This window comes from Pinus tabuliformis, chromosome 2_1 (assembly GCF_031772625.1).
Source record: "Pinus tabuliformis cultivar Carrire ecotype Pingquan chromosome 2_1, CPIR1, whole genome shotgun sequence".
NCBI classification, from domain to species: Eukaryota; Viridiplantae; Streptophyta; class Pinopsida; order Pinales; family Pinaceae; genus Pinus; species Pinus tabuliformis.
The window spans coordinates 813,392,556-813,408,530 of record NC_142299.1 but is presented as its reverse complement, the minus strand read 5'-3'; the positions used below and the strand labels follow the sequence as shown (position 1 = coordinate 813,408,530).

The 15,975-nt window shown below is 36.7% G+C and overlaps 2 protein-coding genes across 7 annotated transcripts; both read right to left on the bottom strand.

Moving 5' to 3' along the window:
- Positions 1-926: 926 nt before the first annotated feature.
- On the bottom strand, positions 927-2,864 carry LOC149203090 (protein TIFY 10a-like). Its single transcript, XM_089400107.1, has 6 exons — positions 2,615-2,864; positions 2,264-2,459; positions 2,049-2,148; positions 1,777-1,933; positions 1,598-1,655; positions 927-1,432 (listed from the first exon to the last, which is right to left on the bottom strand). The coding sequence occupies exons 1-6, from the start codon at positions 2,745-2,747 to the stop codon at positions 1,327-1,329; spliced, it is 750 nt and encodes a 249-aa protein (XP_089256233.1). The 5' UTR covers positions 2,748-2,864; the 3' UTR covers positions 927-1,326.
- Positions 2,865-7,782: 4,918 nt separating this feature from the next.
- LOC149203089 (putative histone H2A.1) lies at positions 7,783-15,975 on the bottom strand. 6 transcript variants are annotated; one of them, XR_016253950.1, is made up of 5 exons: positions 15,534-15,974; positions 15,326-15,420; positions 14,914-14,965; positions 13,922-14,059; positions 13,473-13,699 (listed from the first exon to the last, which is right to left on the bottom strand). XR_016253950.1 is itself a non-coding variant. In XM_089403344.1 (4 exons), exons 1-3 carry the CDS (start codon positions 15,738-15,740, stop codon positions 14,917-14,919), a joined length of 321 nt encoding a protein of 106 aa, XP_089259470.1. In that variant the 5' UTR covers positions 15,741-15,975; the 3' UTR covers positions 13,748-14,059; positions 14,914-14,916. The 6 variants fall into 6 exon arrangements, 5 of the variants coding, with proteins under 5 accessions (XP_089259473.1, XP_089259470.1, XP_089259469.1 ...); XM_089403344.1 differs by lacking the exon at positions 13,473-13,699 and having other exon boundaries at positions 13,748-14,059; positions 15,326-15,478; positions 15,622-15,975; XM_089403343.1 differs by lacking the exon at positions 13,473-13,699 and having other exon boundaries at positions 13,748-14,059.

The window sequence follows — 15,975 nt, the reverse complement described above, 5'->3', positions numbered from 1 at the left end:
GATATGATAGTGAGGATAATAACGTGAGATATATCTTTACGTACATGTAATGTGTAAGTTATAACCTGGTAACAAAGGGCATTAATAAACATGCAGTGCAAAGTATTTCTCGTTATGAATTTTATGTTATTAAGTTTAAAATTAATTATTACATGTTCTTCCATAGATTGTTATTTGTTTGCCAGTAACACACCATTCGAAGGGTTATCAAATTATATTACACTGCCTTTGAAACATACGTAACATTAATTATTACATGTTCTTCCATAGATTGTTATTTGTTTGCCAGTGACACACCATTCGAAGGGTTATCAAATTATATTATATTGCCTTTGAAACTAACGTAACATTAATTATTACATATTCTTCCATAGATTGTTATTTGTTTGCCAGTAACACACACCATTCGAAGGGTTATCAAATTATATTACATTGCCTTTGAAACATACGTAACATCAATGTGCGCACCCCATGATTCCAAGAACATGTGGGTTTAATAAAAAATAAAAAATAAAAAATCAACAAAATTGTGAAATATTTTTTTGGGGGTGATGTAGCGTGAAGTGGATCCCGTGATGATAAAAATAGTTGCTGAATCCATTTTCCACCGACTTGAAATAACTTCAGTAAATATTTTAACTTTAGAAAGATTTAAACATATTACAATATAGAATATAATACATAAAAATAGTCGCTGATCCATTTTCCACCGACTTGAAATAACTTCAGTAAATATTTTAACTTTAGAAAGATTTAAGCATATTACAATATAGAATATAACACATAAAAATAGGCGCTGAATCCATTTTCCACCGACTTGAAATAACTTCAGTAAATATTTTAACTTTAGAAAGATTTAAACATATTACAATATAGAATATAATACATAAAAATAGTCGCTGAATCCATTTTCCACCGACTTGAAATAACTTCAGTAAATATTTGAACTTTAGAAAGATTAAAACATATTACAATATAGAATATAATACATCTCTAGTGGTGGTGCAGGATAGGATTTGTACAAAATTAATATTCGCATGCCTGCTGTGGTGCAGATGAAGAAATTGCTTTGCAATTTCATGATGCCACTTGCAACGAAGCTACCTTGACGTTGCAAGTTGCGCTTTCCTCTGCCCGGTGAGCTTCACCTGTCACACTCTACTCACGCTCCGCAATACGGAAAACCCGTTGCCGTCATCGGCTGTACAAAAGCACGTTCGTTCCCTCGATTAGAAGGGCGAAAATAACAGATCGTTTAAAGGGAAAATAATTCCCACTTGATGCAATTAGAGGTCAATAGCATCCACCGACATTTTAAATTTGCTGTCACCGACAACCCAACGACAGTATGATCTTCTCATCGGAATCCTTCGCTGCTTTCGAAGGCAATGTCGCCGTCTCCACTGTGCTGTAAGGAGCCACGCTGTTCAATCTGAGCTCCCACAAAAAGAAAACCATCGCTTCAATACAAATTTGCGCATTCAATCATCTCATTTTAAACTAAAAATAATCGATAAATGATCTATTCGTTTCATTTCCTATTCAGTCATCTAAATACACAGACAAGAAATTGTAGATGATGCTAGAGTTTGATTACCTCTCCTTTCGCTTTTGGAGGAAGCGTTGCAGAGATAATTTCTTCACTATTTCCAAGCCTGCACGCGGGACAATAAACCATGTTAAATCAATTTTATACCTAAAAACCTTCATTTACCCTTTCACATTCTATCTATCCAACCCCTATTCAAAATAACATATGTGTCATACGCCTCTTACCTGCTGGCACTTTTTGAGGTTGATTTTCATTCACAGCGTCCAATGCAGATTTGGAAGGCTGCTCTCCCGATGTCTCTTCAAGTTTGCCACTGGTAATCTTAGAGGTTCTTTTGTTGCTCGAGCTATTCGAGCTGGCAAGCTTCATAATGTCTTCAACCTGCCAAAAAAATGTCAAAGTACTCAGTCGGAAATAAAGTAAAAGGCAGACAGATGAGAGAATCATGTTGTTTTATCAAAATTTACACAATGAGTTGCTCGGATCAAAATAAGACCTTCTCAGCAGGAATATCGTAAACATTCACCACTCCGTTATAGAAAATAGTGAATTGAGATGTGGATAGTTTCTCCGGCACTTGTGCTTCAACGAACCGGCTGAAAATAGTGCCATAAATATATATAGTTAGCCTTCTGAACGTTTAAATCGCTTTCAATTGAAAGAATTCCTTTAAAAATAATTCAAATGGCAAATATCTGGACAAGAAAATACCTGGAAATTGGATTAGTGAGGCCGATTTCCGAAGGCAGGCTTATATTTGATTCTGTAACTCTTGGGTTTGAACCGAAACCGGCGCTTAATGGAAACAATTCCATAATTTCAACCTTCTTGCCCTCTGACTGTTGGTTCGATGAAAGCAACTTTAGCATCATCTGCGGTTTTATCCGCGACAGATGTTGCATGAGTACTGTTCCATTCATGAAAAATAGATATAATATCAGCAAAAACATTCCTTCAATACACAAATGGAAGACAGATTTATTGAGAGAAGGCATATTGCACTCATCGATGTGAAAACATAGCGGCAAGAAAGATTGAGGGTGTTTGCAAAAGAAAGCATACATCTCGTCTTGGCTTGGTGTTTTTCAGGACCGAATTCCAAACTATATTTACTGTCCTTCATTACTCTTCCGTTAGCTTCAGAGGCGTTCTGAACGTGTAGAGTCTCGAAAGCCACAGATGCACGTGGCGACATAGCTTGCAAACTCAAATATTGTTCCGATAAATCACCAAAGTTCCACTGCAATCGACCCTTTTCCTGAAGCTCTACGCCTTCGGGAGATCTATCAAAGTGCCAAATAAATATAGACAATAAGAAATCAGGAGCACGATAAAGCCTGATAAACACGCATGTGGAAGTATTATTGCTTTAATGAATGGAAATGGATCGCAACTTCAGCGGCTGCACCGGCGTCCCCAATTTTTCCACGGATTTGACGTGACGAATCCTTTCGCGTTATTTCCAGCACGGGAAAAACATGGAATGAATTGTGGGTTGCTTATTGGTACATTACATCTGATTTGATATATCTTAGAGCGTTTGAAGTTGGAGTCCCAAGGAAGTAAATTTGATATATCTTAGAGCGTTTGAAGTTGGCGTATGAAGTTGGAGTGTCTTATAAAAATAAATGGATATTTAAGTATTATGAAAAATCTTATGAAAATATTTTTTAAATGTGATGTATCGTAAATAATATGCATTTTATTATAATGTTTTAAATGTTGTATGATATATATTTTTGGATTCATATGGTATTTAATGCACTATTAAGAAGTTTATATTGTTTACCATTATTTATAGGGTGTATATTCAACTTAGGTAAAGTTGAGCTATTTTACATTTTTTTTATTAAATCATTTATTACCATTCTTGGTAAAATTATTCACGCATTGTTTTCAAGGTGGAATAGCTCCAAAAATAAAAAGGCTATTTTTTATTAAGATAGAGCAACTTGATCGAATAGCATATAGTGCATACTTCCTTAATTTGATAGTTCCAATTTTTCTTAATAATAATTGTTAAATAAAAAAATTACTTATTTTTTTTTTTTTAAATTCAACCCCATATTGAATATTTGAATAAATACCTAAAAAATAAAAATTACAAATTGTATTTACCGTTTTAAAATAACTATAAACTCCTAACATATTTAGGCAAATCATCATATCCATCTGCAAACTATAAGAACTATTTAAAGTATTCAAAGCCCTATTGAATATTTGAATAATGTTTAAATGAGCGAAGAAAAAAGTGGTGTATCTTTTTGCAAGCTTCGAGGCGGTGCATTTGTTTTTTTCCTGGTTCTCTTTTTTAAATACCGTCCACTTTTTTGGATATTATGTCTATGTTTATTATTTTATTATGTAGCTAGATATTTTAATTTTGTAATATAGTTTATAAAATTTTAATGTTTATTATGTAGTTAGATATATTTATTTTGGAATATAGTTTCTAGAATTTTAATTTAATTATTGATAATTATTAAATGGTTGATAGAGATTTATTTTTTTATAGAATATTTAAAAAAATTAATAATATTTGTAAATTAAAGATTGAGTAGTTATATTTTTTTTCTCATTTTAATTTAAATTGATTAATTAAAAAAATTGTTATATGAAATGAGTTATAATTTTTGGGCATATGGTATTGTTAAACCATGATATTATAACAAAATCTATTACACATTAAAAATCCTCATGGTAAAATAGATGGTACTAAATCTGTATGGTTAGAAAGTGTTTATTGGAAGGAGAAATTTTCATGTGAGCAGAGAAGTGCATAGTTATGAAAGAAACTACATGTTCAGTGGACTAACAGCCTTGTTTAGATAGTGGACGAAGGCGCATGATGTGATTTAATTTTTATAGCATAAAGTTGTATGTTTCTTTTCTTTTGTTAGGTAATGTGAGTTTTGAGATAACTAGCATATTTAATATGTGGTTTGAGTAGTTTTGACCTTGGGTCATCTAAGTTGTCGTGTCATCAAAATTGCCACACGAACCTTTAGCATGGATGGCTTTTTCCCATGAAATTTAACAAGTGACCTTTTCACCACAAAATAACTTAACATAACACCCTACACATCTAATTCGTCATATTGTTAAAATCATCTAAACATCACACTCTCCCTGGGTTACACCAACCTTTAGCATAACCAAAATTTTCCCTATAAAGTTTTAAAAAAGCTTTTTATCATATAATATTTTAACAAAACACCCTATCACTCTTTATTCTACACTCTCTAAACTTAAAATATTATAAGTTTTTTATAAATACATATCAAAAAAATATGTAAACCAGTTCATTAATATTTAAATTTTAAACTAATTCACACATTTATAATGAATGAATACCCACTCGGACTCCCTTTATGTTTAATTTAACAATCATTTATATAGCCTCCCACTGGACATGGACATGACACTTAGCGTAATAGCAAAATATTTTAAAAAGGGGTAATGCCCTTAATAAATAATATTTTGCCGCATAGTATTTAATACTCCCTCCGATGAATTTTCCATTATTGAATTTAAAGTTGCTTTAAATTCTATGATGTAAAATCTATCATACAATACGTTAAGTTTTTTAATTAAATATTTGTTTATCGCGGTTAACAAACACCATTAAAATTAACATACACTAGCATTTGCACCAGATGTTGCAAAGGAAACGCCGTAAGGCATAATTTGAGGAACAACCGCAACATGGGAATAGGAAAATCTAAATAAGATGCAAAAATGTAGCATAAATAAAATTCGAAAGCTGTATAAACTGAAATTGATTTAGGGTGCCTGATTTAGGGTACCTCTCTCTTCCAGCCTCTCTCTTCTTCCCTATCCCTCCCTATCCCTCTGTCTTCCAGCGTCCCCCTCTCTCCCCCCCTCTATATCCCCACCTTTATCTCCAACTCTCTATCACCCTCCATACCTCTCTATCTCTCTATCTCTCCTTACATCCCTTCCTCTCTTTATCACCCTCTCTATCTCTCATTGCATCCCTTCCTCTCTTTAGCACCCTCTCTTCCCCCCTCCTTCATTCTCTCTCCTTGTCACACCCTCTATCCCTCCCTTCGTCTCCTTCTCTCTCACACGCCCTCTCTCTATAATTAACCCCACACATTAAACTTTGCCTCTCTTTCTCTTTATTTTCCCCTTCATCTCTCCCTCCCCTCTCCATCTATTTCTCTCCCACGCTCTTTATCTCCCTCCCTCGCTCCACCTCTAACTCTCCCTCTCGCCTACTCCCATGCTCTGTCTCTCACACTCCCCCCTCCCCTTATCTCTCTCACTCCCTCTATCCCTACCTCTCTCTTTCACTATCCCCATCCCCTTCCCTCTACATGTTTCTTCCTATCCCTCACTCCTTCACTATCATTCTCCCTCTTTGTGTGCCTTTCCCCCTCCCCTTCTCTCTCTCTCTATCTCCCCCTCACACTCCCCTTCTATCTCTTAAAAATTCCCAATCATTTTCTCTCTCACTCTTTGTCTCTCCCTCTCCCAATCTCACTCTACCTCTCTGCCTCCCCTTGCCCCACTTTCACTTCTCCCACTCCTCCTCCTCCTACCCCCCATGCCCTCTCTTCCTCAACCACCCTCTCCCTCTCTCTCCATCCCACCTCTCCCTTTCACTCTCTCTTTTTGTATCTCTCTCTCCTCCTCCCCTCCCCTCTGTCCCCCTCTCCCTCTCTCTCCATCCCACCTCTCCCTTTCACTCTCTCTTTTTGTATCTCTCTCTCCTCCTCCCCTCCCCTCTGTCCCCTTGTCCCAACCTGCATCCCTCTCCCCCTACTCTCTCACTCTCACACACACCCCCTTCACCTCTCCCACTCCTCCTCCACCTTCCCCCCTCTCCCTCACTTCCCTTTCTCCTCTTGCCCTCTTCCTCCTCCCCCACTCCCTTCCTCTCTCTCCCTCTTCCCCCTTCTAATTCTCTCTCTCCTCCACCTTTCACCTTTCCTCTCTTACTTGCCCTTCATTGCCTCTTCTTTTTATTTTTCAATTAAATTTCCAAAATTAATAATTTCCTAATTAATATTATTAGTATATATACATAAAATTATAATTTTTCTTTCCTTAACATATCTAGACCCTAAATGCAAAAGTATGCATGAGGAAATTTAGTAGCATATTCTTTAAAAAAACATAAATAAATAAATAAAAATTATATATATATATATATATATATATATATATATATATATATATATCCAACTTTCTTTTATTATTAATGTCTCTTTTAATATATAGATATGACATAAAGTATGTATACCATAATTAATTCTAATATGGCTTAACCTCACCATATGAATGGCAAGTTTTATTTCATAACTTAAATTCGACTTTAATGAAAGTGACTATAAGAAAATTAAAGGAGCCCAACAAGAAATCTCCTCCATTATCTTAGAGTCTGAATAAGATTGCCTCTCATCATCCACCATGGTTTCCAAATTTCTAATTTCTCAAGGGACAACAATGGAATAAGTTTCGACTGAGTCCTGGAGAAATGTCTAGGCCTTGCCTTGACCCTGTGAGTTGCTTCTGCTGCCACCCCTCCTACTGGATTTCAAATTACATATTATAGATCTGATCAAACAGAACATGTACCGACAACAAGAAACAAAATAGGCTCTAACTTCAACATCATGTAGACCTGTTAGGAAATAATCCAGTTCGGAATAGAATATAAAGGTTTACAAAGAATGGCTACAAGAATTTCCGGATATTCACAACAGTCATGCGTCCTAGAGGTTCCTTGCAAAGAGAGAATCGTCAAAGGAAATCAATAAAATACAATAAGCATCCTTTCATATATCTATCTCAGAAACTTAACCACGAGACTGGCCACCAGAAAAAGACCCTGTGAGCAAATTGGACGCTGTTGTGCCCAATTTTGTCTTGATTAAGTGATCTCTGCTTCCGCATAGCACATGAGTTGATTCTCTAATGACTCTGTCATCCCCAAGCTGAAGAGACCTGCTCTGATCATCCTCTCCTGCTGTCTGTGAACCACCATCAACCGCAACGATTAGAGAGGCTCTTTTTGTCTGAACCTGGACACTTTTGGATGTTACTGCTTTACACCTTTAATTTTATAAGGCTAGGGCAGCGGCTGGCAATCGTCACAAGACCTTCATCAAATATTGGGCAATTTTTCATGTATGACAGGATTCATCTTTGCAGGCATTGAAATACCAGAGGCCAAGAAAATTCCTGCCATCTTTGCAGGCATTGAAATACCAGAGTCCAAGAAAAAAGAGAGCATGAGATAGTATAGAAATTAGATAAATTAAGCATAGCCAAAAAAATTCTACATGTACAGAGACACGTGCAGAATGCAACAAGTCAAAAATGTAATTAAGATTGTTAAAAATCACCAACCCAATGGAAACGGACCTAAACGCTGTAGCTATAACTTTGAATGCCGGCTGACCGATTATACAAGGAAGAATCTTCAAAGACAGGAATTGCCTGCTTACTGAAAGATGGTGAAATGCACTGAGATGTATGGATCTATTCTGGAATTTAATTTTGTTTGGGGCATTGCAAAGAAGCCCTAAGATAGATGACTGAGTTTCATAAACAAACAGTATTGTTCTGGAAATACAATATGAGGCACTGGATTTCAAATTACATATTATAGATCTGATCAAACAGAAACATGTATCTACAACAAGAAACAAAATAGGCTCTAACTTCAACATCATGTAGACCTGTTAGGAACTAATCCAGTTCGGAATAGAATATAAAGGTTTACAAAGAATGGCTACAACAATTTCAGGATACTCATAACAGTCATGCGTCGTAGAGGTTCCTTGCAAAAAGAGAATCGTCAAAGGAAATCAATAAAATACAATAAGCATCGTTTCATATATTTATCTCATAAACTTAACCACGAGACTGGCCACCAGAAAAAGACCCTCTGAGCAAATTGGAAGCTGCTGTGCCCAATTTTGTCTTGATTAAGTGACCTCTGCTTCCGCATAGCACATGAGTTGATTCTCTAATGACTCTGTCATCCCCAAGCTGAAGAGACCTGCTCTGATCATCCTCTCTTGCTGTCTGTGAACTGCCATCAACAGCAACGATTAGAGAGGCTCTTTTTTTCTAAACCTGACAGACACTTTTGGATGTTACTGCTTTACACCTTTAATTTTATAAGGCTAGGTATCTGCAAGGGCCCAATCTGCAATTAGTCTTAATGACTGGCTAATACTCCACTAATAAAGAACGTCCTTTTTCACAAAATTGCCAGGTTAAGGATCAACTAGTTCAACTAATAATCGACAATGGCAACATGACAAACTTGGTGTCACCAGACTTGGTTACAACAATAAATCTTCCCACGACTGCATCCACAGCCCTACAGTTTGGGATGGTTCAAAAGTAACAGCCAACTCAGCCACGAAGATTTTCATCACACTGGCAATTGAACATTTTTATTGACATTGGTTTGTGATGTCTCACCCGTCAAATACTGTGAAAATTTCATGGGGTGACCTTGTTAGCATAATTGTAGAGCAACCTACAGTGGATTCAACTTTCAAGAACACAAGTTGCAGAAGGGTGGCAGAACATACAAATCCAAGACACATAAGATATAAAGAACATACAAATAAAACACGAGCAAAATAAAAAGCTCTAAGCCTCCACTTAGGCATCAGATTCCTCACAATCTTTAGGTGAACGAATAAGTCTAGCTTCATCTTGACAAGATATAGTTTAACAAACAACACCAACATTGCCCAAAACCATTCAATATTGAGCCATACACAATTTTGCAAATTGTGGGCCCGAATGCCTCTATTTAGCTCTTAATCGAGCACATCTTGCATTCAACGTAAAATGTTAATAACATCAACCTCTCTGAACCCTCACAGTTGGAGGAGGTACACATGTTACATCCATGATTCAGCACAATGCGATGCTATAGATACAAGCCCACACTCAGAGAACATACTATTCAACCCCCAGACTGTATCAACAGCTTCAACAGAGAATAGGCAAACCAAATCATATTTAAATGTACACAAGGGAACCTGCCATCTCAAGCCAAAGGGATATCCCGAGCTACATTTGAACAACACTTTCTAGAAATTAAGGACAACTTCTGCATAAGCTGGGAGGAAACAACACATGTAACAATAATTGTATAATTTTGTAATTATTCAGGTATGGGTATCTAGTTTTTAATATCTCAAGCAACACAAATTAGCCCTCGAGTAAGTAGTTACAATTCTGTTATTATTTTAATACTTCTTAGACAACCTGAGGCAGCCCATTTTTGCAAAATATGTTCAAGTCCTATATGAGGGAGGAATGAAGTGTAACTGTAATATTAATTATGATAATTGTCTATGTGCCAGGCGTGTTCTTCACTGCTTGTTTCCCACATCATAAGGGTCCCCAGATCCTTATCATCAAAGGGTCCACATAAGGGTTCAAAGGCACGTTTACATTGTCTGAGGTCCTCAACCCCTGGGGTGGTTGATCCTATTTGCAGGTGATTGATGAATCTGCTCCACCTTTTGCACATTTGGTCTTCTAGTGGACTTGGCACTTTGAAATTTCCCATGTCTACCAGAACAATGAAGAAGGGCAAAACTCGATACCCAAGTGTGTAGATGCAAGATGTATCTATTAAACATTTCAAAGAGGATTACCTATTCATAATAATGAGAGAGTATTTACATGGAATTTGTGACATGTTTGCCTCAGACAAGCAGACATTGATCAGATTTTGGTGGCAGATAATAGACTAACCTAGATGGCTATATTTATCTCTCATCTTAACCGCCTAACCAAGTGATACAAGGCTGAAGAGTGTGGCCATACCTAATTGGATTCTCTTTACGATTTACCTTCTCTGATTTGAACAACACTTTCTAGAAATTAAGGACAACTTCTGCATAAGCTGGGAGGAAACAACACATGTAACAATAATTGTATAATTTTGTAATTATTCAGGTATGGGTATCTAGTTTTTAATATCTCAAGCAACACAAATTAGCCCTCGAGTAAGTAGTTACAATTCTGTTATTATTTTAATACTTCTTAGACTACCTGAGGCAGCCCATTTTTGCAAAATATGTTCAAGTCCTATATGAGGGAGGAATGAAGTGTAACTGTAATTTTCATTATGATAATTGTCTATGTGCCAGGTGTGTTCTTCACTGCTTCTTTCCCACATCATAAGGGTCCCCAGATCCTTATCATCAAAGGGTCCACATAAGGGTTCAAAGGCACGTTTACATTGTCTGAGGTCCTCAACCCCTGGGGTGGTTGAGCCTATTTGCAGGTGATTGATGAATCTGCTCCACCTTTGCACATTTGGTCTTCTGGTGGACTTGGCACTTTGAAATTTCCCATGTCTACCAGAACAATGAAGAAGGGCAAAACTCGATACCCAAGTGTGTAGATGCAAGATGTATCTATTAAACATTTCAAAGAGGATTACCTATTCATAATAATGAGAGAGTATTTACATGGAATTTGTGACATGTTTGCCTCAGACAAGCAGACATTGATCAGATTTTGGTGGCAGATAATAGACTAACCTAGATGGCTATATTTATCTCTCATCTTAACCGCCTAACCAAGTGATACAAGGCTGAAGAGTGTGGCCATACCTAATTGGATTCTCTTTACGATTTACCTTCTCTGAATGGACGGCAGGCTCTCCAGTTTTAACAACATTGCATACTTTGTCTAATTACCTATTTCAGAATTATGCTAACAAGAACAATCTATATAAAAGGAAATATTACTTTGTCTAATCTGAAAGATAGTGTGACATACAATGAATGGAACTGCCCCACAACTCCACTTGGATATTGGTTGAATTAAGTTTGTGACGGTAGTCATGTAACTGTAGTATGACAAGACATAATGCTAATTGACCTAGAGTCTGTAAGAAAAGAGCATCAACCTGTTCAAGGTACACATTACTTTGAAATGTTTGATCAGCTTCCCAAGTACCCGGTTTATTAGCTCATTATACTTTCAACACATGTTAATAACATCAACCTCTCTGAACCCTCACAGTTGGAGGAGGTACACATGTTACATCCATGATTCCACACAATGCGATGCTATAGATACAAGCCCACACTCAGAGAACATACTATTCAACCCCCAGACTGTATCAACAGCTTCAACAGAGAATAGGCAAACCAAATCATATTTAAAGGTACACAAGGGAACCTGCCATCTCAAGCCAAGAGTTAACATAAAGGACCATATTTGACACTTATAGAGGGCTTGACAAACACAAAGTGTAATATATTGCGTTTAACACGATCAGAAAACAAAAACAAACGAGGGTTGCCAAAAATGGGGAACCCTTTCACTTGCAACATACCCACTAAATCACAACAACCTAAGAGAAACACGGACTTCAGTCTTTTTCTTAAGAGAACTGCACTTATATTATGCTGATTTATTGACGTTGCAACATATACAATAGATTCTCTACCAAATAAGCGCACACTAAAGATTTACTCTCAGAAAATGCCTGTTTTTTTCTCAATCAGAAACTAACAATGCCTGCAGTTGAAAATTGATTCAGCACTCCCGTCAGGATTTCTCCTAAATACTGAGTCAATGAACCTGCAACTGCTGGGTAAACATAATTTTCGGAGCTGGTTCTCACATAGCAATTTCATATTACCCTGCAATCTAGTCTTTGTCACGGTGTGCCCATGTATCCAGTTTCAAAATCATGCTCCTGACAAACTTGGATGTTGCCCTAACCTACAACGACAATTTTCAAAATTCATTTCCTTGAGAATAATCCTATTCAATATTCCATTGCTTTCTTCATAGCATTGCCAGATAGAACCTGCAATAGAGACTCACTGATGTCATCACCAAGTCCACCAAATCTGACCTTTATAGGAGCTTGCCAAGCCACTAAACAATAGAGCCTCTTAAATGGATTCACGTATACTAACAGCGGCTCCTAGGCGGTGAGTGGTCTGCCCTACAATTGCTTATATTCAATTCTAATTCAAATTCAATACCATACTAAAATCACGGTTCAACAATATTTGCCCCATGACATTCTAGAAATACAATATAGAGACAAATACCTTATTGTTAGGGCTACAATGTGAGAACATGTTTTCTCATGATTGACAGCAATGTCCAAACACTCGAAAAGGCTGGAGTATCTGAGTTCCACCCAGTGAAATCTAAACAACAGAAATCATTCAAAATAAGGGATTTTCCTTTTCTTTTTTGGCATTTTTATGACACCGACAACTTGTTCAATCTGCCCACAAGTTGGACTCCCAGGCAGCAAATAACCTGCACGTTACTCACAGGTTAATATCTGACTAGCAAGCGCATGCAGACCTCTTAGTCATTGGAAGTTTGACTTACTACCAGAGTTGAGAAATATAAATAATCATAATACAAAACATGATATCTCAATGAATTATAATCTCCAGAAGCAATAGATAAAACATGATAACATGACAAGTCAATGAGAAGCTGTAAGGATTACTTCAATTCCCTTGTTAGCTGACCTAGATAATGTTCAATTAGACATTCTAAAGCATTGTTTGAGCACTCAATGAATGACAATCAACTGCACAAATTCACTTTATATTTTGAAAAATCCAATGATATTATAAATGGGAAATACAGATTACAAAATCTTTGGAGTCAAGAGAGCTAATCATCTTAAAAGATGCAAGAAACATCCATACTCAAATGACTGCTTCATCTAAGTTAACATAAAAAAAGGGCGCCAGACACATTTACAAAACTACACATTCAGGTTAACAATCAGGCATCTACTCAAATGACATCATCTTCAGCATAGTGAGGCATCAACCAAACATAAAGATTATTTATGATGCTTAAGAGAAAAATCATAAAAAGATATCCCATAGCATTGTTCCAATTATAGCCTGCACAATAAAATCCAAATGCATCATGTTACATAAACTAAATAGACAGCAATGAGCCAGATACTTAAATATCTGCCACATTTTGCAACTGATAAAACACACATTCAGGCCTCCAAGCAGGCATCTATTTAAATACTATGCCTTGAACAAAAGGCAGTACTCACCAAATAAAAAGGATATTCATAATTCTTAAGAAAATCCTCTTATATATATATCCCGTGGCATGGTTCCAGATCTAAAATGTATAATAAACCCAAAAAGCCCGTGTTACATATATTGAATATATAGTGTAATGAACTAACATTTCGGCTCTGCTGCAGTTTTCAAGCAAAATACAATAGATTTTTACAACATGAAACCAACCCATTTCAGCTATTAATGATGGTAATGTCAAACGGCCTACTACTAATGCAAAATGGAAAATACTACTTCAACATGTGTCTGTCCACATTAATACCTTCTCGCTCTTAATGCTGTTTGGTAGAGTCGAGAAACAGAACAACGGGGAAAAGCTTCAAACTGGATGGCCCAGATATTACTCTCGCAAATCATTGCATGTGTTCAAATCAATCGATGCCCTCATATCCATTTATACCTATGTTGCATGAGTTTCTGGAACGTGGGAACGTTGGGAACTTGGGTACGGGTGTCGGGAACGGCTAGAGGTTTCCCCAAAATTTACAGGAAGCGGCTAATTGGGGGCAGTAATATTATATAATAAAAAAAATAAAAAAATAAAATATTTTTTAATTATATAATTTGTATAATAATAAAAAATCATATTGAATCAGAGTATTCAAATATTAAAATCAATTTAAATATATAATCTCTTATATATAAATATATTCTTGGGTGTCTCTCTCCCCTGAGTCTCTCCCTTTTATATATATAAAATATTAACATTGTGACACATGACGAGTCTTTGAAACAATCTGGCTTAAAAATACAAAGGAACAATTTTACATATGTTTTTCTAATTATTCTTAAGAGAAAAAGTAAAGAAACTCTAATGTTTAAGCATTGACTACCACATACATACATAAACAACAAAAGAAATACTCATCAGCATAACATCCCAGATATCGCCCTTACATCGAGGTCCCACACACTTCCTTAACCCATCAAGTGATTGCTCCAGTTTCTCAATTAAGGATATCGGTGTTAAGGATGTCTTTGGCCTTTCTTCCTACAAAGGTTTCAACTTAGGCTCATGTTTTGTGGGCAGTTCAGCATATTTCTCTACAGGCTTTGTATTCCCCAACCTCATGGAACACGGGAACTCCAAAAAAAACAGTCTTCAAAGCTCCCGGAACTTTCCCAAGCTCCCATTGCAGCTCCCCCTGAAAAGGGAACGTCCCCATACAGTTCCAAAGCTCCCGGGAGCGCGGGAACCATTGGAACGAGTTTCCCAACTCTTGGAAACGGTTCCCGTGTAACAGAGATTTATACATATCACGGGCAGCACTCCTCAAGCAAACAGCAGCAACAAAGAGCTGCCAGGCTATACGCATCACCAACAACATCAACAAATTATCAATGGCAATAATATGAATAAAGTCAAAAATAATTTCCTGTAGAAAAGACTACTAAACCAATCCATGGAGATAAACCAAGATAAAAGGGAACCACAGCAAGCCAGGTTCCCTGCATGATTGAGATACTAGTCAGCATATACTGTGGAAGGTACAACTAGCTTTAGGGATCCATAAAAAATGTTCAATAGTGTTGGCAAATGCCAATTAACACTTGACCTAACCCAATTCACATGCAATGAGAACAAATAATATACAACAATATGATCATCAAACCAAACCAAATAAATCATTAGATAAAATCCAATAAGTCTTCAATGAATGCTTACCATCCTTCTAAAAAGCCGGTGTAACCGCGTTGAGGATCGGGTGAAGAAAATGTAGAGTACTGTTGAGATGGATATTTTCGGCAAAAACCTAAATTCTGAGACTTGAGGTAATTGACAAAAGCCACTGATACAATGGAACCACCAAACAAATCGCTACATCATAGAACCAAATCAATGTGTTAAAAACAGAATTCATATCAATATTTACCTCAGGTGCTAGGTATTCAAGCACAGCTGCAAGAAAAATGGGGGTTCCAATCCCAACCCTCTTGGCATATCTGCCATTCTTCAGATACCTGGCGAGCCTTCCAACAGGAAATTGAAGGCCGGTTTTCACTGATTTCGTGACGGGCTTTTTCTTGGATTCTCCCTTTCGGCCCCCTGCACCTTTCCCTGACTTAGTAGAGGTTTCCATAGGTAGCGCTCTGTCAGTTTACAACAATCCAGGAGTTACACAGTACACAAAAATGCAGATGCCGAAGAGACACCGTCGATCTGCTGGTTCGCATTTCATTTTTATAATTTGTATAATTTGTAGTTAAATAAATTGGATGGGCAGGATTGTTTTAATCGTCTAACAATTAAATCAAAGGCTCAGAATTGTACACGTAATTCCAGAGGAGAGTTGATTTCAAATGGAAACGCCTTAC